Source organism: Akanthomyces muscarius (genome assembly GCF_028009165.1).
Source record: "Akanthomyces muscarius strain Ve6 chromosome Unknown contig_18, whole genome shotgun sequence".
Taxonomy (NCBI): domain Eukaryota; kingdom Fungi; phylum Ascomycota; class Sordariomycetes; order Hypocreales; family Cordycipitaceae; genus Akanthomyces; species Akanthomyces muscarius.
The window spans coordinates 1,260,887-1,279,967 of NW_026611618.1; the positions used below are offsets into that span (position 1 = coordinate 1,260,887).

Sequence of the window (19,081 nt, forward strand, 5' to 3'; positions counted from 1 at the left end):
CTGGTAGGTAGATGAATGCAAATATGATTTTTACCATTTGAATGTCTTTTTTGCCTGCAAACACTCAGTTCGAACGCTGATATAATCTCGTCCATCTCGCACCACGTCTTACTTGTTTGCAAGTCCTTTCAATCCAACTTGGTTGAATTTGTCACTGTCACCAGCGCATTGTCCATCCACGGACATGTTGGTTTACGATCGAGTCTTTTTGCCCTTGACCCTCGTCTCTCATCCTCGTCTACATGTTTTGGCCATGCGCTGCCATCTCACCACCCCCACGCCAAAAACTCGAAATCATCAAGTCCCGAATCGTACAATGGTCTCAACTCCATACAGCATTCAGTACGCGGACGAAGACAAGGTTACGACCAAAGATGTACAAGGAAACATCGATTCCCAGCATGGAAATATCGAAACGAAACAAGCCAAGGTCGACCCATGCAAGGGTTCAACCTTTTGAAAAAAAGGACGGCATGAACCGTATATTTCTCATTAAAGAAAAATAAGAGCAAACCATACAATGAAAGGTGAAAGGAAAATGTATGCTCCAAAACGCCAGTGCTTATCGGTGTGTAACCCCGTAAACATACATTCCAAAAAAAAAGGTCATCAGAAATATAAACTCCCAGTAAAAGAAAAATAAATGTGTGTGGCGTCGGAGGCGTATGCAAAGGTTGTGCGAAGCTACAAGTTCAAGCCTCGCCATCCTCCTCCGATGCCAAAAAAGTTTAAAAAGAAGAGAAAAAGAGGTCATCTCTGATTAGCATTCTGGGACAGATATCCAGTGAATGCGTGCATTTCATGTCTCATCATCGTTGACTTGATATGTCTCAAGTCTTCTTAGAGCTGCACAGTGGGTTGTACAAGCAAGAAGCTGCAAGATGTGCGGCGACTACAGCAAAGTGACACTGTTGTAGCGCCTACCACCATCAGAGCAGTCCGCCATGCAAAGGAGCATGACGGACAGTGTGTTAGAGGCCCTCCTCGCCGGCCTTGCAAAGTTTTACCTCGCGCACCCATTCGGACTTGAGCACCTGCGCAGCTGTTAGGCGTCTTGTGGGATGAGGATCGAGAACAGAGTAGATGACGTTGCGACAGCGAGCCTGGTGCGACGAGTTAGTTTCCATTGTTGGACATGCTAGATAAGTAGAATTTACCCTATGCAGAGACTCAATAGGTCCGTAGCCGTCTTCGTCGCGACGTCCCTCGAGATAGCGAGCGTAAAACTCGTCGTCCTCCTTCTTGGCAACGCGCCAGAGATGACGGCCAGTACGCATGGCCATGTAAATAACACCGCAGCCCCAAACGTCGACGGCGCGTGCATCGAATTCCTTGTCGGTGTATTCTTCGGGGGCAATATAAGGCGCAGAGCCGCACAGACCGGAGACCATGTGCGCGTCAGTCTCCCAGGCCATGCGGAAGCACTCACCATTGCCAAAGTCTGTGATTTTGAGAGCGCCTCGAGTGGTGAGGAGCAGGTTCTCAGGTTTGAGATCACGGTGGGCTACGCCCATTTCGTGAAGATACTCGACACCTCTCATCATTTGCTTGAAAAAGCAGTCGGCTTCCTGGACCTCGAGCTTGCCACTAGACAAAATAAGAGTATAGAGATCGCCTCCGGCGCAGAATTCCATGACTTCGCAGTAGTCACCTTTGGCATCCTTAAGCAAGTCAAGGGTGTGGATGACGTTGGGATGGCGGAGGGACGAGGAAATGCAAAACTCGGCGGTGAGACGTTTGCTGTACTTCTTCTCGGTTTCTTCGGGGCGTCGACGGAATTCCTTGACGGCGAAGAGCTTCTCACCGGCGCCAAGCTTCTTGTGAGAGATGCGGACAATACCAAAGGCACCGCGGCCGACAATCTCCTGGCACTTGCCGTACTTTTCAACGAGAGTCGTAGACGCGCTGTTTACGCCGAGCTTGGTACCGTTGGCAGCGTTTTCCTTTTCCTGGCGCAAGGAGTCGACCCAGTTGGAGACGAGAGAAAGATCGCTGTCGGGGGTTGGCTCAGCCTTTTTGCCAATAAGACTACGCCACATGTCGGAGAGCTTCTCCTGACGACGACTGGACTTGAGGTAGTGCTCATGAGCGCCCTGTACGTCGGGGTTGGGCATGAAGCGAGTACTGCCTTCCTTGGGAGTGGAAGGCTTTACTTGGGCTTGGGCAGGCTTGTCCTTGTCGGCCGGCTTATCGGTAGCGGCGTCCTTGACGATCTTGGGAGCCGAGGTGCCGTTGAGGGAGGATCCACGAGAGCGGCCACCGGCCTCGCCGCTGCCATTGGTGACACCATTGGCAGTGACACTCGGGGTAGCAGCGCGAGAGGTGTCCTTGGAGGAGAACATGCGAGTGAGGCGATCTTTGACAGATGCCTTCTCCGAAGGCTTGCCGTAGTCGCTGCCAGCGGGCGAGGGGCCTTCAGCGTCCTCAGGACGAAGGCCGGGAGACCTCTTTACGCCATCAGTGGACTTGATGGAGGAAGGTTTAGAGCTCGGAGCAGAGCTAGGTTTTGACTCGGGCATATTTCGACTCTATATAGAGATATTGCTTCGAGAACGTGCGTATGAGGTGAGGCGAGTGGTAAGTGGCGGCGGAGGGCGACTTGGCCGTGAGCTGCATCAATGGCAACAAGACAGGGTCGCTCTATCGACAAGTAGAGAACTTCGGACCCTGAAAGCGCGGGGCTTGAGTCACAGAGACAGGAGATGAGTGCTTTGATTATAAAGCGTGGCCTAGTCAGAGTAAGGCAGAGCGAAGCGGGCCAGACAAGGACGGGGCGCAAGTCAGCGAGTTGAGAGCGTGAGGGCGAGGGCAAGGGCGAGGGCGAGGGCGAGGGCGAGGAGCGCAAAGGAGCGCAAAGGCGCAGAGGACGCCGTGTCGGCGTGTCAAATGTCTTGGGCGAACAAAATAAAAGCGCGTTTGACTGTCGCCACAGAACTAGCTGGTTGTGGACAGATGGGGGCAGACGATCGAGCGAGAGCGCGGGTCGGAAACGGAAAGCGCAGGCGCCAGAGGTGGTTGTAAACGGAAGTTGTAGGACGGAGGATTGTTGGAGCGAAGATGAGAAGCACAACAAAAGTGTAGAGGAGAAGAGACGACAGAGGAGAGAAAAGAATAGAGTACGTCCCCAGGAGGCGTAAGCCACGCGAGGTTATAAAAAGAGATAGAAAAGCCTGCAAAGTGAAGATTGAGAGTTTGGTAGAGGCGGACTCTTTGAGATGGGGAGGAGCGGCGGCGCCAGTGAATTATTAAGAGGAGCCAGCAGGTGGCAGGTGGGCAAGAGGCAGGCAGGTGGAGGCCGGCGGACTGGCTTGCGGGCTGGCGGCGGCGAAGACTGGAGGGGACGAGGGTGAGGACGGGGACAGGACAGGACAGGACAGGACAGGACAAGGGTACGAGAGGGTACATGCGACCATGGCCGGCCGCCAGCTGGTGGGAGGGGGCCACAGAGAGGAGAGGGACGAGAGAGAGACCACGAGAGGGTGTGTGTGTGTGGGCGCAGGCAAAAAAGGACACTAACTGGATTACATCTAGGGGCGAGAGAAGAATAAAAAAAAAAATCGAAAATCAAAAAATGATGGCCAGACAAATTTCTGGGGCCTAGACGTGGCCGCCCATCTGCTGGTTGGAGCGAGGACTGGCTGTAACAGGCAAAGTACAGGCGGCGCTGGAAGTACTTTTTAGGCACACGGCCGCTGTAAAGAGACTGTAAGAATGAGTGGACAGATGCGACGCCACTGCAGAAAAGCCGCTAGCGCGCCCTAGTTGCTTCAGTACTCGGCATCCTCCAACCCTCCAACGAACGAGGCTCATGGTGAGGGATTACTGGGCCAGCCGAGATAAATTAGTGGCTGCATAGGTAGGGCATTTCTGAGATGCCCCTATCGTGGGCTACCACTCGCCCTGCAGAATCTCACGCGCGGCCCCAGGTATCTCCAGCTAGCTGGTCAGTGGCGCTGCTGGTCTCTGGTGGAGAGGCGCCGGAGCATTGCGGACCACGGACCACGACAACGCAGCGATGCTGCAATTTTGCCGTTTCCATCTCGCCCGCTGCGCCGCAGTAACCCTCTGCCTGCACTGTAGTGCCCCAATCTGGCAAGGCTTCATCCAATGGGACAAGTAAAGTAATATTGCCAACCCAACATGTAAAATTTAACCGAGTACCTGCTGGTACCTGGCTACCGCTGACTTTTCTCTTAACAATTGGTCTGCGGTGCTCCAGTCCGCCACGCCACAGCCTCTTTGAGCGCTGGCGGCAAATTACAGCACCCACAAGCCCTACGGCCACCGCTGCCTACGGCCTCGATAGGGCACAAAGCAGGTACCTACCTAGGTAGGTCCGTCCGCTGCAATTATAGACACCTGGGTAGCGGTTTGACCAGTGGCCGTGCCACCGCCCAGCCTGCGGGCTACAGGCCATTATTGCAGGCCACCACCACTGCGCCTTGCTTCCATGCTCCAACTGCCAAGACGCTCCTACCTAGGTAGGTATCCTCATCAAACGCCGAGCAAACGCAACGCCCTGCCCTCTTCTTCTCTCTTTCACCCCTTCACTCTTTCACAGACCACTCCATGCATGTCTCGTGTAGCCGAATATTGTCCCTCTGCGGATTGAGAGAACTCTCGTCCAGTTCTTTAGACGCCAAGACTCACGCCTCAACAGCAGAATGGCACCTCACTTCCTGATGTTCCATTCGATGCTTCCAGACCGTGCTTTGGCAAGGTCGCATTGGAGCAAGTGAAACAATAACGAATTGTTTAGACGTGGAAAGACAAGACTACCAGGAGCTGCTGATTTTGCCATCATATAAATGCTGGTACAGCAACAAATCAAAGCCGGTGCCGCTTACCGCTTACACAACTCTATCGCTCGGTGCCCGCGGCTCACACCTTTCGACAGCATACTGGTACGCCTATGTCTCTAACCATGTATCCTCGTTACGAGCGATCAATTGCGCAATTCCTCATTCCGTGGCACCAACTTCCTCCCGTACCATTGCATCCACCCGCTATTACTGCTCTCAAACCCAGTCGCGCCTAATGTCGACCCATACGTGGATATCGCAACAACATGGAATATATCTTCAGACTGACCAACCGGATATTCCCAAGACATCGGATATGTGCGACAAATAATGGTTATTATTAGCTCCGATTGTCTCACTGTGGTCTGTTCGCTGTGACAGAGCTCTTCTCTGGCATGGTCTACACCCGTCCAGCGTCCTAGACATGCAGCAGGGCCGCAGAACCCCGATCTCGCGCCGTTTTCCCGCTACATGCTGTCTTACACGACGCACCGAGAACCAGATAACCAAAGTTCGAAATGTTTCGGACCCGGCTAGTCGGTTCCTGCCCACCAGTATATTCACCTGAATGTCTCTCCTGCCCTGTCACGACAGCCTTGAAACCCTGTACCCACGAGTCTAGGCTCCTGCAAATGTCCCGATTAAGCTCATCAGACGCAGCCGGGGGCTCGATTCACCGTGACCACGAGTGCTGTAAAGGGCCCAGACTCTGTTGGACTCCTCAACAGATTATTCTCCCGAAATGGGGACGCTGCAGTACTTTGGTCTCAGATTTCTCGCCAGATGCTTCCACACAAATTAGACCGCATTCTGACAGACCAACACGTACATGCCGTCGCCAATGAAAGAGGCCAAATGTAGCCAATGGTACCAGCAAACAAAATAAGATGGCTGCAGGCGCTTGCAAGTGGTGCTAGCAGCCTCGGCGACGTCACTACGCGGGGCATGCGGCATATTCTGAAAGGCACTACTCTGTACGAGGCACGACAACAGGCCATCCACCACCCACCCCGACGTTAGGTGCAGCCTCTCATTTCATTTGGTTCGTATTGTGCTTGGCGTGCTGCAGCTCTCCCACGCAAACGGTTGCATATTCGATCCGCCGAGCGAACCCTCCTGGAGTGCACCGATGTTTGCGGACCCGAGTCGCGATTCGGCTTGGTACCAGTATGCTCAGGGTCTTTGTTGCGCCAAACGCATACGGGGGCTAATGTTGAGCTGACAGCCGAACCGAACCCTGCCTCGATATTCGCCGCCGCCTAGTTTTGGTACGGTGAAAAGACGTGTGGATAGAACGAGATGGATCCCAGATGGAGCCAGGACGGACCCTTTGCCTGCCAGACCTGTGAGCCTTTGCCAGTATTAGTGAGGGTGTGAAGCGACCGGCTTGAATTGTTCAAAGAGGCGCTTGACTTAAGTCGTTACAGGCAGGTTCCAACATGCAGCCTTCTGGAGGCCTCGAGTTTCAAGAGGGCCGCTCTTTGAAAGCCGCTGACCGCCTCCAGCTCATTCTCGCCAGATGCCCATCTCTGACTAGCTCCAAAAACAGGCTTCGCGACAAGACGTACTGCCATCCGTCTCATGCAACAGCTGACTGGACATTCCTCGTCGATCAACAGCTGGCCAGCATCGCCACCTGCTCATCCTTATTTGCAAATCTGTCCGCTACTCAGTAGTTATGTTGTTCTGACATGTTCAGGGTGCTTGCCCTACGCCTTGGCCCCCAATCAAGTTCGCTGACAACTCGGGTCCATTTCCCACGCTTGGCTGCAGCTGCCACGGACTCTGGCCAGTACTTTCATGTACCAAAGGGCCACAGCGGCGTCCAATATCAGGCTGGGAAGCCACCTGAACGCCGTTCAATCTTGCCGGCCTGCCCCCTCTAATAACACTAAGTTACCAATGAAGCCTCCAGTACCCAGCCTCACTAGGACCCCTCTTGTATCCCCCCCGCTGGTCTAGCCCGTGTCCGCATCGGCTTGCTTTGCCGTCTTGGCTGGTCGCATGGCTTTGTGTTAGGGCACTGAAATTCAAACGCCACTGACTTGCTGGTCTTTGTCTTGTCCCTCGGCTGCACCTTTTCAGCATTTTGCGGCTGTAATTCGGGCTGGTTTCCCCACAACCGTCGCTTTTCCGGGTCCTTGAGACAGGCTTGCGGCGCCAGTGTAAATGAGGGCCAAGATTTGCGAGGCTGATTTTTGGTTGCTCGGTGTTGCTTTGTGTCTTGGATTGCTGCGTGGCTTCGGCAGCCTCGTCATCGCCCAGAACTTCGCCAATACTGAATACTGTCATGGTCATTCCGAGACGAAGCACATCGCGACCTGGCCATGCCTACCCGAAACTGCTGAACTATACATGTAGAATCTATATCTGAGCAACTACGGTTCTGTTTAAGCTTGCTTTGTTCGTTTGCGCACTGGAATGCCCGTGCGCCAGATTGCCATAACAGGTACAGGTACCCCTTTCGTTGCGACCCCGTCTGTTGCATCCTTTATGAACCGTCGACATGTCTTGTGTCGCACAAAGCATGGTCTCTCTCGCATTTGAGACACCCTGTGGCCGCGGTTTGCGTCACTGTGCCTGATGCTGCATTGCATGGGTGACGGGGTGGTGTAAGTGAAAAGCCCTCGCGCATCAGTGTTGAGTGACGTAGCCCATGGGCATGGCAGCATTTCGCAACGGCGCCCGTGCTGCAGGAGGCTCATCCGATGGGAATTCCGAACAGAGACATGGCTGCACACCATTTCCCGCTACCTCAGGCCAAAGTAGCTGATCTACACGGTGATTTGGGGACTAATGTGCCAGAGCCGCTTGAGCCGGCAGGTGGGTGCACAGAAGCATCGTGTGCTGCAGAAATAGCGTGTTTACATGCAGTCAACCTAAAATCGCTCAGAAATGCAAATTCGCATCGTCACAGCGAAATAACTAGTCAGTCCCGCCTCTCGGCCAACAAACGAAAAGAGCTTGGCGGCACAAAGCAGACGCCGAGCTTGTCTCGTCTTCCCCGCATGGTATCAAGCTCACACACGACACATCACCACACGCGCCCCTCCCTCCACGACACAGGCTGGCGAGGAGCGCTAACTACGTCACAGCACCGCGTGGGAAACGGCTGGGGAGCAGAAGGAAAAAAGTCTGCCCTGCTTCTTTTCGTGCGCGACGGCCCCCTCTCTGCTCTTGGTTGGAGGAGACCACGCGCGGGCCCCGGGGGCTGCGAGCGGGCTTTCGGGGCCCGGCAGCCGGCTCTGAAGCCCAAAACTGCTTACACACTGATTACACCAGCGAACAGGCCGTTTCCTGAGGCAAGTAAACAGGGTCCCGGCGCCCCGGTGAAGGAAGTGGAATCACTGGTATCAAATATCTCACGCATCCGATGCTGCCATCTAACGTCATGATTTCTGCCCGATGTTGCCAGCGCCTTCCGCCGCGTTCTTCCCACCTCTGTATCGCGCGGGAGAACATGCGTCATTCCAAGCCCAACCTCAAGTCGGCGAGTCGAGGCTTCGCAACTGCTGTTAGACAGGAAATTCGCTAATTTTTTATTCCTAATGAACACAAAATCGAGGCTGTGCGAAAACTACTTTTGCGCAACCGAAATGCCAAGAGCGACTGTGGAGAGATTATTCCCAGGACCGCCGCAACGTGCTTGTTTGTGTCATTGTCTGAGTCTGACAAGGCAGATTTCACCACGGGAGTGTTACGGCCTATCTGAGTATTCTTTTTCTCGGACACTTTTGATTTGAATAAGCTGCTAGTGTAGATATGCATACTGGTAGTAGGCCAGAAAACACCCTCTACAGCCTATGCATGTTTGCTGCGTTGATTACCAAACTTTTCGGTCACCGGGAATCGTGCCACAAAGACATGCTATCATGTCTGCCCAGGGTAATGGCCCTCTTGGCAAGGCTTGAAAGGATGAAGGGTGGGAGGCCGCCCTCCAACGACGCAGCCCCTACACGTCCGTTGCATTACTGGTACATAAACCCTGCCCGCAAGAATGTTTAGTCACCGAGAGGTGATGACGGTGGCGGGCCGGAGGGATTTCGATAGAGTAAAGAGAGCAGACGGATTGGGACGTGCATATATTCAGCCTCAAAAAAAAAGTACCGCTCAGGCAAGGCTTTTGGGGTATTTCAAAGCTGCAACTTGGCAAGGCACGGATAGCCTCTCCATAATAATAAAAACAACTGGCCCTCGAAAAAACAACTTAGACCCCGGCACAAACGGCTGAGGCTTCCGGGGACGGGGAGGGCCAACCGGGGCTCCATCGTCCTGACCCCGGGGGCGAGGGTTGCAATGGCAGAAAAGTGAGGCGACGATAACAACGACCAGACTCGACTCTGCGAAAGGGACGGCAACTATTGACTAGGATGAAGCAAAAAAGGGGAATGAGATGGCAACTCTCCACAGTTCCCGGGGCAGGGGCCAGCTCATCATGTTGCAAAACTTCACTATGAGAGATTTTTTTTATTAAAAAAAGGACAGGAATAGAGAGAAATGAGATAAAGGTAGCAGGTAGAAACAGGGTATCTAAGCACAAAAAAGAAAAAAAAGAGAACAAGCACACCCAAAATAAACACCCCTGGCCTGGGTTCCGCATCCATGAAGGGAACCCGGACGCTTCCCAGCCTTGCCCGTGCCCTCGCCCTTGATCCTCAGTGGCCAATAAGGAAGAACATCCCGGCAGGATGAAAAAAAAAAGGCAACACAAATAAACGGAATATCAAAATCCAAGAAAACAGAAATTGCCAAAGAGAAAGCCAATCGTGCTGTGCTCCTTCACCGACAATTCCTCTCTTTCATCATCCATGTTGTGATTGTTGTGCGACGGCGGCGTCAAGCGTCAAGCATCTCCAAACACTCCAATGATCTGCCCGTGCAGAATGAACCCTTTATTCATCCATTTCGTCTTTGTTTTCCCATTTAGATGCCAAATTGTACATCGCCACCCCGCCCTTTGCCTCCCCTTTCATGCTGTGCGACGCTCAGGGCAGGTCTGAGAAGTGAGTGGTGGCAGCCACACAACTGTCCCCCAAGCCACATGGCAGGTAAGTCGATCCGTAGCATATCCAAATTCCTTGTGGCAGGAGATCGTCAAGACACACAAAGAACCCCCCACGGCTTAAACGTCGCACAGAAATGGCTACCGGTGCACTGTCTGGCGGTCACACGGCCCAGGTGGCGCTGGTCGGCCGTCCGCGTGTTTGCTGCGGTGCGACCAGTCGTGCAGCGTTCACACCTAGTGATTCGGCACGTTCGTTTCCCTTCTTCACTTGTTTGAGTGGCGCTGCAGGTCTTTGTTCCAGGATGAAACCGCGGCCTTTTTCGCTGTGATGGCGTCGACGACGTTCTTCAGCGTCGGCTGCCCAGCTTCGGCCGCAGCAGCTTCCTTGGATACCTCGTCCAGGCCACCATCAGATTCGCTTTCGGACATCACTAGCGTGTTGATATCACCGTCTACCAGCTCCGTCGGCTTGGCGCCCTCCGGCGGATCCGAGAGGCCGATTTTGGAAACGAGCTTGGCCAGCTTGGTTGTCGATGGAGAGGTAAAGTGCTCGTGAATAGTCGCGCGCGTCTCACGCATCTGCTCGCGAACGGCAGTGGGAGAGAAAATGGTGCCCTCGACGATGTTCTCAAACGATTTGAAGCGCTCCGTCTCCTTGACAAACTTGGTAAGATACATGATTGGTCGCCGCGAGGACGGGTGCTCGTCGAGTTTGTCATTGATGGCCTGCTCGTAGGCCCGGTCGTAGATGTTGTAGTCGACGGCGCTCGGCGAGTCGGCGACTATTTCGTCCGCTGACTGGTCGTCTAGGTAAAAGGCGTGCCGAGAGCTCGTGCCAATGCCCAGGTATAAGGGCTCCTGATCGCTAATGTCCTTGGCATGGCCTTTGGTGGCAGCATCGTCGCCATTGTCATCGCTGCCGCTACTGTCGCGGGTTCTTCTGCTCAAGACCTCGCGGCGTTGCGCAAGCAGCTGCTCGATTTCTTCTGCGCGCGCCTTTTCTTCGGCGGGGTCAAACGTGCCCTCCGCAATTTCTTCGGCCATGGGAGGGCTCGCGGCCCGTCTCTCGGAGAGGAGGGACTTGAACTTTGAAATGGCCTTGAGTACGCAGAATACGTTATCCATCTTTCTCGTAAAAGCGCGACTGATTTCCAACTCATTCGGCGGCTCAACTTTGTGGGCACAATTTTCTTCCTTGGAAAGTAGAGGGTCTATACCATCCTTGGTAACCCATTGATGTTCCTGTAGCCAGTCAGTAGCTTTTCGTAGATGGGCGCGGGTGGTACCTACACGAAGCTCTGCCATTGTGATGCGCTGCTCCGGGTCCTTTTCAAGGAGCCTTTTCAACATGTCGGTAAACAAGGGATCCTCATCCTCCGGGATCTTGGGCTGTTCTGTCTGAATCGCCTCGTACATGTCCAGCACGTTCGCGCGATTAAAAGGAATCTTGCCGTAGCGGAGGCAATATAAGCAAACACCCATGGACCAAATATCGGCGGCGGTGCCGGAAACTTCGCCATGAGGGCTGCACAACTCTGGCGCCAGGAAGGCTGGTGAGCCAGCTGACTTTTTAATTTTCATGCTATCGGGTTTGTCAAACATTTCTGACACGCCAAAGTCAACGACTTTGAGAGTGTCATCTGCTGCCACAAGAAGGTTGTCCGGCTTAATGTCGCGATGAATAATGGATTGCGAATGCACTAACAGGTCAGCACGGCAGCTTCAGTTTTAAAGGGACAAGTACAACTTACAGTATTCAATGCCGAGGATGAGATCACGAAAGTAGTAGCGGCATGCGTCGTCGCCATACGGGTCCGCGTGATCTTCGAGCCCAACTTTCATAACGACACCTTTCTTGCACATTTCGAGAACCATGTAGAGCGAATCCTCGTCCGGGTCATCGAGCACTTCAATGAGCGATACAAGGTTGGGATGATCCAGCTTCTTCATGATGGCCACCTCTTCCCTAATGAGGTGCAGGGAATCTTCCTTCTCACCGGGCTGCTCTCCACCAAGTTGCGGCGTCAAGACCTCACCGTTACTGCGGGATCGCAAGGGCTGTCGGCGGGGACGGCCCTGGGGTCCGCGGCGTAGGATTTGAGACTGCGCTCGCTTACGCAGCCGCGATTTGGAAAACTCCTTGACAGCCTAGTTGCGGTTAGTCTGCGACTCTATTTGTCGTGAAAGCATTCATCGGCATTGCCTACGTATTCGGTGCCGAACTGGTCGGTCGCAAGGTGGACAGCGCCATACGAGCCACGGCCGACCTCCTCAAGAATGGTGTACTGGTTAATCTTGTGATGGGTTCTGCCATCATCCTCATCGCTTGCGTACTCCACACGAGCATTCAAGGTTTCCTTTCTGGTCAGCAAGGAATCAATGGCGGGCGCTGTCGGCTCCAAGTACATACCTTGACCTCGCGGTGGGCGCTGGGCTGCCGTTTATGCTGCCTGAGAGGGCTCTGGAAGGTCTGCAGCCCGGGGGGGTCGGATCTGGCGGAGGAGAGTGGTCAGCCATGCCCGCAATCTATTTTCCAGGATGCTTACGCATTTGTCGCCAATTGCGGTCTTTCGGGCGACGCCGACGACAGGTCTGGAGCAGAGTCATACCGCTGAGGCGGTTGCGGCTCACTTCGGAGAGCACTAACGATGGGCAGCGGAGCCGGATCTGCGACAGGCTGCTCGTTCATCTTGCTGGTATGAGCTCGCAGCATTCGCGCCTTGTCTACTCTGTCGATGTGTGTGCAGCGCGAGGGGAGAAGCGGGTAGGAAGGAAGCCTTGCTGCAGGGTCCCGCGCTGAGAGCCGAGTGAGTGGTGTGCAACGTACTTCAGCCGCGACCGTTTTCGTCCGTCAGCAGAGAGGGGTTGATAGTGTTGTATCAGTAGAGCAGCTATTTCCGGGGGCGTGATGAAGCTGCATGAAGGTGCCTCATAACCGATGTTGAAGCCAGGCAAAAGAGGGGCTTATCGTGGAAAGCAAAAAAAAAAAAAAAAAAAAGGATGTTGGAGCTTTATGCCATGCTGTGGGATGGGTTTTTGTGACTGGCATTGTAGGTGCGAGGTCTAGTTGGACGACTGGCGGACAAGGCTAGCACGCAAGGTACGCCTAGCGCTGCCAGTGGGCTGGGCAGGCTCTGCTGTGTGGGTGGAGAGAGCCTTTCGCTTGCTCGGCGTTGTGTACCAGTAGGGGCAGGTAGCTATCGCATCGAGATGGCTGCTGGATGTTCACAGACGCTTCTTGGCGCATTGAAACAATCATACGGCCAAGCCAGGCAGATGTGGTGCCAATCGATACAGCTCTGCTGCGTTTATCAGTCTTCGCCAGGAAGTCGCAATGCGGCACGACGGGCAAACATGGTCCCCTCCATGTGCTAGGTATGCGCCACCTGCGCCAGCGCGGATGCGCCACAAGCTAACTACCTATGGTACCTAAGGTAGGTAGACCACCAGTTATCTTCCACACCTCCTGCTCAAGCTTCGGCCTGCGACGACATCTCCATCCACCACGAACCTACGACGAGCGATTGTACCTGCACCGTGCCCTTCAGCACCCCATTCACAGACAAGACGAACTATAACCAATCGTCTCTCGAACAAAGTCCATACAACGCCGCGCCTTGGCGCCCTGCTCCTGCTCCCGCTACCATGACCGTCTACTCCTTCTACATCTTCGACCGCCACAGTACGCAGACCCTTTCCGAGCGCCGCTCCCCCATGACCCTTTCGTCGCGCGCACGCGTCTAACCTGTGGTCTTCTCACCCCATTCACAGCGGAATGCATATACTCCAGATCATGGCTCCCTGCCTCCGTCACGCGCCCCACCTCGAGCGCCGGAGGAGCTCCCGCGACGACAGGGCCGGTGCTCGCCCCGGCGCACGCCACCTCGTCGGACGACGCGAAGCTCATATTCGGCACCGTCTTCTCCCTGAGGAACATGGCGCGCAAGCTCGGCGGCGACGACGACGCCTTCATCAGCTACCGGACGGGGCAGTACAAGCTGCACTTTTACGAGACCCCCGCCAACCTGCGGCTCGTTCTGCTGACCGACACGGCCTCGGCGAGCATGCGCAACGTCCTGCACCAAATATACATTAATCTCTGGGTTGAATATGGTCAGTCTACAATTCAGCATCGACACATTGGCTCGCCGATTGAGAGCTTGTTGCGCTGACGAGGAATTGCGGTCTAGTGGTCAAGAATCCCCTGGCGCCGGTAGAGCATAAAGGCGGCGATGGTGTGCAGAACGAACTGTTTGAGCTTGGACTGGATCAGTTCATCCGCGGCTTGATGTGATATATTAATTACATGCACGAGTGCATGCAGATAACGTGTCGGGCAGTGCTGAGCGCTGCCAGACAGGCCAGGCCAGCCTCTGCCAGTCCAGAACCGAACGCGGGGGACAAAGCCTTGGGATGTGCTAGAACCAGAAACAGATCTTGTTGGACTTGAGCAGTGACTCGACGCACCGGTGTCTGCCAGAGAATACTGCACAAGTAAAGTCCGCCATCACGAAGTAAACTTGGCGACCAAATGGTTTCTACCCACACCCCGGGAAAAGGCAAGGTGATGGAAAGTACAAACCTGATAATGAGACACGACAGGATATATAGAGTAATGTGCCCATTAATCGGCGTTGATGAATTTGAATATAACCAGATCTCAATTGTTGTACAACACAAGCAAAATGAAAACAAAAACAGAAATGGACGGGGCATAGTGTTTACTTGCTCTTCTTCCCCCGTCCCTTTGCCGTTCTCGCCACCTTGGCCGGCCGCTTGTCCTCCGGCCGCTCCTCCTCGTCCGCCCTCCTCTTGTTCGCCATGCGCTCGCGCTTCGCCTCCCCCACGCCGCCCTCCTCCAATATCCCGAAAAACTCCTCCTCGGTAATCGTCTCGAGCTCCAGCTCGTCAATCACCTGCAGCTTCTTGGGCCCCGCGCGGTCGCCGAGCACAATGTAGTCGGTGTCTTCCAGCTTGCTCACCACGTCGCCGCCGTACTTTTTCGCCGTCGCAATCGACGTCGCGCGGTCCATGGTGTGGAACGTGCCCGTGAAGAGCAGCTTGACGCCCGCGAGGCAGTTGGGCTTGCCCTTGGGGATGGTCTTGCGGCTGGTGGATGGGTTGAGGGCTGCCTTGATGCTGTTGACCTTGACCCTTTTCGGGGGCACCCCCGCCGTCGGCTTGGCCGTCTTCTTCTTCTTCTCGGGCTTCACGGGCACTTCTTCCTCGTCGTCGTCCTCATCCTCATCCCCATCGTCGTCGTCCTCGCCGTCCTCATCTGCCCATGCGTGCTTGGCGTGGTCGAGGGGCCGCTTGGCCGTCTCTCGCGTGCTGGCCTTGTTCAGGGCGAGCTTGTAGATGCACATTTCGACTGCGACATGGCCGTGCGGACCACCCTCCAGCTGACCTGCGACCGCATCAGTGGCTGCACAGCAGCGACCAGAGACCTGTTAGGTCACGTACCTCTGTACAAGCCCTCGTCATCGAGATTGTCTTCAAAGTTCCATTCGTCCCGGTCACCCAGGGGGTTTAGTCGATCGGCGAGACGTCTCATGAGCTTTTCTGCTGCATTGTTGGCCGCGTCTTTGTTGTCGTAGACCTCTGGCTCTTGTAGACCCTCTTGGCTTTCATCGTCATCCCATACCCAGGTGGTAATGGCATAGAGTACGCGTGCAGGCGCCATTTTCAGCTAGAGCGGCGAGTGTCTCGTGTAATTTCGATCGCTGCTCCTCCGTTTTTACCCCTTCGTCAAGTATCAACTGCGAAATTGACGGAGCAAGATAAATCAGGCTCGATGGCTGTTGGCCCTGGCTGCTGCCCCCACAATTCCCCTAGGCGAGCACCTTTACACACAGGCAACACGGATTAGCATTACTGGCACTTCTCAGGTTAAGGTTCATAAACTGGTAGCGAGCGAATTGGACAAAGAAATGTATAATTAGAGATATTGCTACCGAACTAATCGCTGGAACACAACACACAGTCGGTTCAATACAGAACGACCACAACGTGTCTGGTCTGTGCAGTCTTCCATTTTAGAAGGGGGTATCCGACCACATCAATCTTTCACAAACAGACGATTATTCGAAGTTTCAGCTGAACATGTTTCCAGATGCACCTCGCGCATACCATTTACCGGTCGTAGATGACTTGCTGGACGCGAGGGTACAAACGGACCATCTCTTGGTACAACTCGGGGTGGTCGCGGACCATGACCTGGGGGTCCCAGCCGGCAGCGACAAAGATGGTCTCAATACCGCTGGAGATTGGCGTGGTGAAGATGTTGGCAATCTGGAAACCAATAAGGAAAGCAAAGGCCACAATAACAACGGTGAAGCCGCCTCCGTTGTTGTAGGCTGGCTTGGTGATCTCGAGGTAAACATATGCGAGCAGAGCGCAAGCGTAGCCGACGAACATGGCACCAAAGGACAGAACGGGACCAATGAGACATTCCTAGGAGGGAGGTTAGCGGATGCGTGCAAAAGAGATTGGTAGAAAGGCCAGGCTTACGTTGACGAGGGCATCGATACCGCGGTCTTTGATCATCTTCCATGTATCCTTGGCAGCAGCAATGTACTTCTTTCCGTACAAGGCAATGTGAGCATAGGCATATCGGTTAATGAATTCCACAGCCCACTCAATGATGCCCAGAAGGCACTGGAGAACACAGAAGAAAGCCATGCCAATGAAGCCGCCGATGCCACCATCTTGGCCAGACTGTTGTCTAGCAACTGAGCAGAGCTGGCGGAGGAATTGAATGATAGCAACAATCAGACTGCCCAACGCAATGGACCCGAAGCTGTAGGTCAGGGCACGTTTGGTGGAGCTGCGAGTGGCGTCCTTGGGGAAGTTATGAACGGCGAAATACCAGGCACCGTAGACGCCACAAATGATTGTGTGGATGGTATTTTTGAGCCACTCTGTAATCCAGTACATGGCGAATGTTATGAAGGCAACCAAGCCAATGACGGTGCTGCTGCTGCAGTTGGAGCCGTTGGGGCCGCAGTGAGGATTGTTGGCCGAGGGTTCCCATCGAACGTAGATACCGACCATGGTGGCGGAGAACCAGGCGGCGAGCGCTGTAGCCAGAAGACCGCCGACGAAGCTGACGATGAATACATGGCCGTACCTCTTGCTGACGTCGATGCTGGTGCGAAGCATGAGAGCTGAAAAGGGAATTCGAGGAATCCACGTCCAAAAAGCAAAGGCGGTGAAGAGGGCGAAGACAAGGAAGACGATGCCGGCAGACCAGTACTTTTTGTACAAATAGTAGATGGCAGTTCCAAATGCAAACACCAAGTTGAGAATACCAGTCACCCAGATGAAAGCTTTGGGAAAGGTGCGTGCCAGACCGAGATAGCCAATCGAGAGAATAAAAGCGCAACCGAGAGTGATGGCAAAGAGAATCAGGGTGTTGGAGTTGAGCGAGAACGAATTGCCATTGTCGATGCCATTGCCAGGTTGCCCACTGACGTAGCCGCGAAGAGCAATCACAGAGACAGCGACATAGCCGGCAAATACAAGGAGGAACTATACGTGGAGAAACTCGGTGTTAGCATGCAAACCTCCAGAGGTATTGCAGCGTTGCGCAGTGACAGAGACGGCATGAGGTTGGGGCGGGAGACGAGACGTACGAGAATACCAGCCCACAAGTCGTTGTACTTGGGCTTTTCAATCTTGAAAGCCTGATCGAAACCGTACTTTTCATCATTAGGCTTCGGAGGGTTGTAGCTATAGGCGGGAGGGGGCCCGTAGTTGTTGCCGCCCTGGTCGTAGCCGCCGTCGTAGCCTCCATGATTCTGCTGGGGCGGAGGCGGCTGCTGCTGCTGCTGCCATTGACCCTGATTGTATTGCTGCTGGTTGTACTGAGGTTGACCATACTGTTGTTGACCATTGTTGTACTGCTGAGGCGGCGGGCCGCCATTGTAGTAATTGTCACCCATGCTTGCGGTGGCTTGTGTGTTTTCGTCGCGACAAGAGGCAGGGGGCCGGGCGAGTTGCAGGTAGCTGCGCCTGGATATATGATCGATCGGAGCAAAGCTCGTATGCGCCGGGCCGAATTCAAAAGCACGCCCAAAAGGGAAGCACTAAAATGAAGGGCGAAGCTGGTAAAAGAAAGGAACGATGCCCCCGCGGAGAAAGGATGAAGAGGGAAAAATAAAATGCTGTCCTTGCAGAAAAAGGTGACAGGGAAAATAAGCTGGCAGACTGTAGCGCGGGGGGGAGGAAGCGCACGGCGAAACAGGCAGTGCTGGAATGCCAAGTCGCAAGGACAGCGGCCTGTTGCTGGGCGGGAGCGGGACAGACAGTCGCTACCAGGATTAGCGTCGCAAGAAGCCTCGTGCGCTGGGTCTCTGGTTATTATTTAGCTTGGCGTGCAGCTTTGTGTTTTCTGATACTCTTTTCGCAACTCACCTTTCCCGCCTTTAGCCTGGGGATGCCCTCTTCTCTCTCTCTTTTCCTTTCGCTCTCGAGATGCCGGAACCGAGTCGATGGAGACGAACGCGCAGGATCAACCATGCGCAGGCTGTTGACTGGCTGCTTGGCTCGGTAGCTCTGGTTTAGCTTCCGAGCTAAGGTTCTGAGGTGGGCGTCATCGGCCTATTTGCTCGCCTCCACAAGGCCAGCTCGAGCTCTGCATTGGCCGTGCTTGGGAGCTGCAAGGCGCTGTGTGGGCCGCTGCGATAGATTGCCGGACGCCGGAAATTGGCTGGGCCGTGTAGAGCCACAATGCCCAGGTGGTGAGGTCATACAGGTGCCATTTTTCAGCTGTGCTGCCAAAGTGTTTACTGAGTACTGGTAGGGTGCCTTCTTGATTGCCCCGATGTGCTGCGTGTAGGGATTGCCTGTCCATCGCAAAGTGGCTTCACGCCGATCGATTTCGTGTGCTTCAGAGCTACCAGTAATGTTGATCTTATTCATATCAGCACTTGAATATTATCGGTTCAGGCCACGGAATCAAAATGCCACCGCCTCTGTAAATGTACGCATTCGCCGTCTGCTTTGGCCAACGCCTTGCACAGGCCTGCGTTCAGCCTGTCTCAGCAGCGCTCCGCTCCTCCCACCAGCACCCACCGACTTGCTCCAGTTACAGCGCATTTATACTTTACTAGTGGCGTCTCAGGGGCATTTGTGATCAGAGGGCGGCTACTCGTATTTTTGGTTGCCAAATCAAGATGAAGGATAAAAGAAGAATCCGAATTCGGATGATTTCATGATGCAAGTCGGCTGTACCTTTTTTTTTTTTTTTTCGGAACCCGCCAGATAGCAACCG

The 19,081-nt window shown here is 54.2% G+C and overlaps 6 protein-coding genes across 6 annotated transcripts; 2 read left to right on the top strand and 4 right to left on the bottom strand.

The window, feature by feature from the left end:
* Positions 1–971: 971 nt before the first annotated feature.
* LMH87_008875 (uncharacterized protein) lies at positions 972–2,519 on the bottom strand (the record flags this gene model as incomplete). The annotated part of the gene is made up of 2 exons (XM_056202117.1): positions 972–1,103; positions 1,158–2,519. The coding sequence occupies 2 exons, from the start codon at positions 2,517–2,519 to the stop codon at positions 972–974; spliced, it is 1,494 nt and encodes a 497-aa protein (XP_056056711.1).
* A 3,412-nt stretch (positions 2,520–5,931) lies between these two features.
* On the top strand, positions 5,932–6,478 carry LMH87_008876 (uncharacterized protein; the record flags this gene model as incomplete). The annotated part of the gene is made up of 4 exons (XM_056202118.1): positions 5,932–5,969; positions 6,028–6,070; positions 6,221–6,229; positions 6,308–6,478. 4 exons carry the CDS (start codon positions 5,932–5,934, stop codon positions 6,476–6,478), a joined length of 261 nt encoding a protein of 86 aa, XP_056056712.1.
* Positions 6,479–10,071: 3,593 nt separating this feature from the next.
* On the bottom strand, positions 10,072–12,496 carry LMH87_008877 (uncharacterized protein; the record flags this gene model as incomplete). Its single annotated transcript, XM_056202119.1, has 6 exons — positions 10,072–11,049; positions 11,098–11,507; positions 11,559–11,955; positions 12,015–12,164; positions 12,218–12,299; positions 12,354–12,496. The coding sequence occupies 6 exons, from the start codon at positions 12,494–12,496 to the stop codon at positions 10,072–10,074; spliced, it is 2,160 nt and encodes a 719-aa protein (XP_056056713.1).
* A 956-nt stretch (positions 12,497–13,452) lies between these two features.
* Positions 13,453–14,101, top strand: LMH87_008878 (uncharacterized protein; the record flags this gene model as incomplete). The annotated part of the gene is made up of 3 exons (XM_056202120.1): positions 13,453–13,489; positions 13,579–13,920; positions 13,998–14,101. The coding sequence occupies 3 exons, from the start codon at positions 13,453–13,455 to the stop codon at positions 14,099–14,101; spliced, it is 483 nt and encodes a 160-aa protein (XP_056056714.1).
* Positions 14,102–14,528: 427 nt separating this feature from the next.
* LMH87_008879 (uncharacterized protein) lies at positions 14,529–15,490 on the bottom strand (the record flags this gene model as incomplete). Its single annotated transcript, XM_056202121.1, has 2 exons — positions 14,529–15,214; positions 15,271–15,490. 2 exons carry the CDS (start codon positions 15,488–15,490, stop codon positions 14,529–14,531), a joined length of 906 nt encoding a protein of 301 aa, XP_056056715.1.
* A 449-nt stretch (positions 15,491–15,939) lies between these two features.
* Positions 15,940–17,750, bottom strand: LMH87_008880 (uncharacterized protein; the record flags this gene model as incomplete). The annotated part of the gene is made up of 3 exons (XM_056202122.1): positions 15,940–16,260; positions 16,318–17,337; positions 17,442–17,750. The coding sequence occupies 3 exons, from the start codon at positions 17,748–17,750 to the stop codon at positions 15,940–15,942; spliced, it is 1,650 nt and encodes a 549-aa protein (XP_056056716.1).
* Between the last annotated feature and the right edge of the window lie 1,331 nt (positions 17,751–19,081).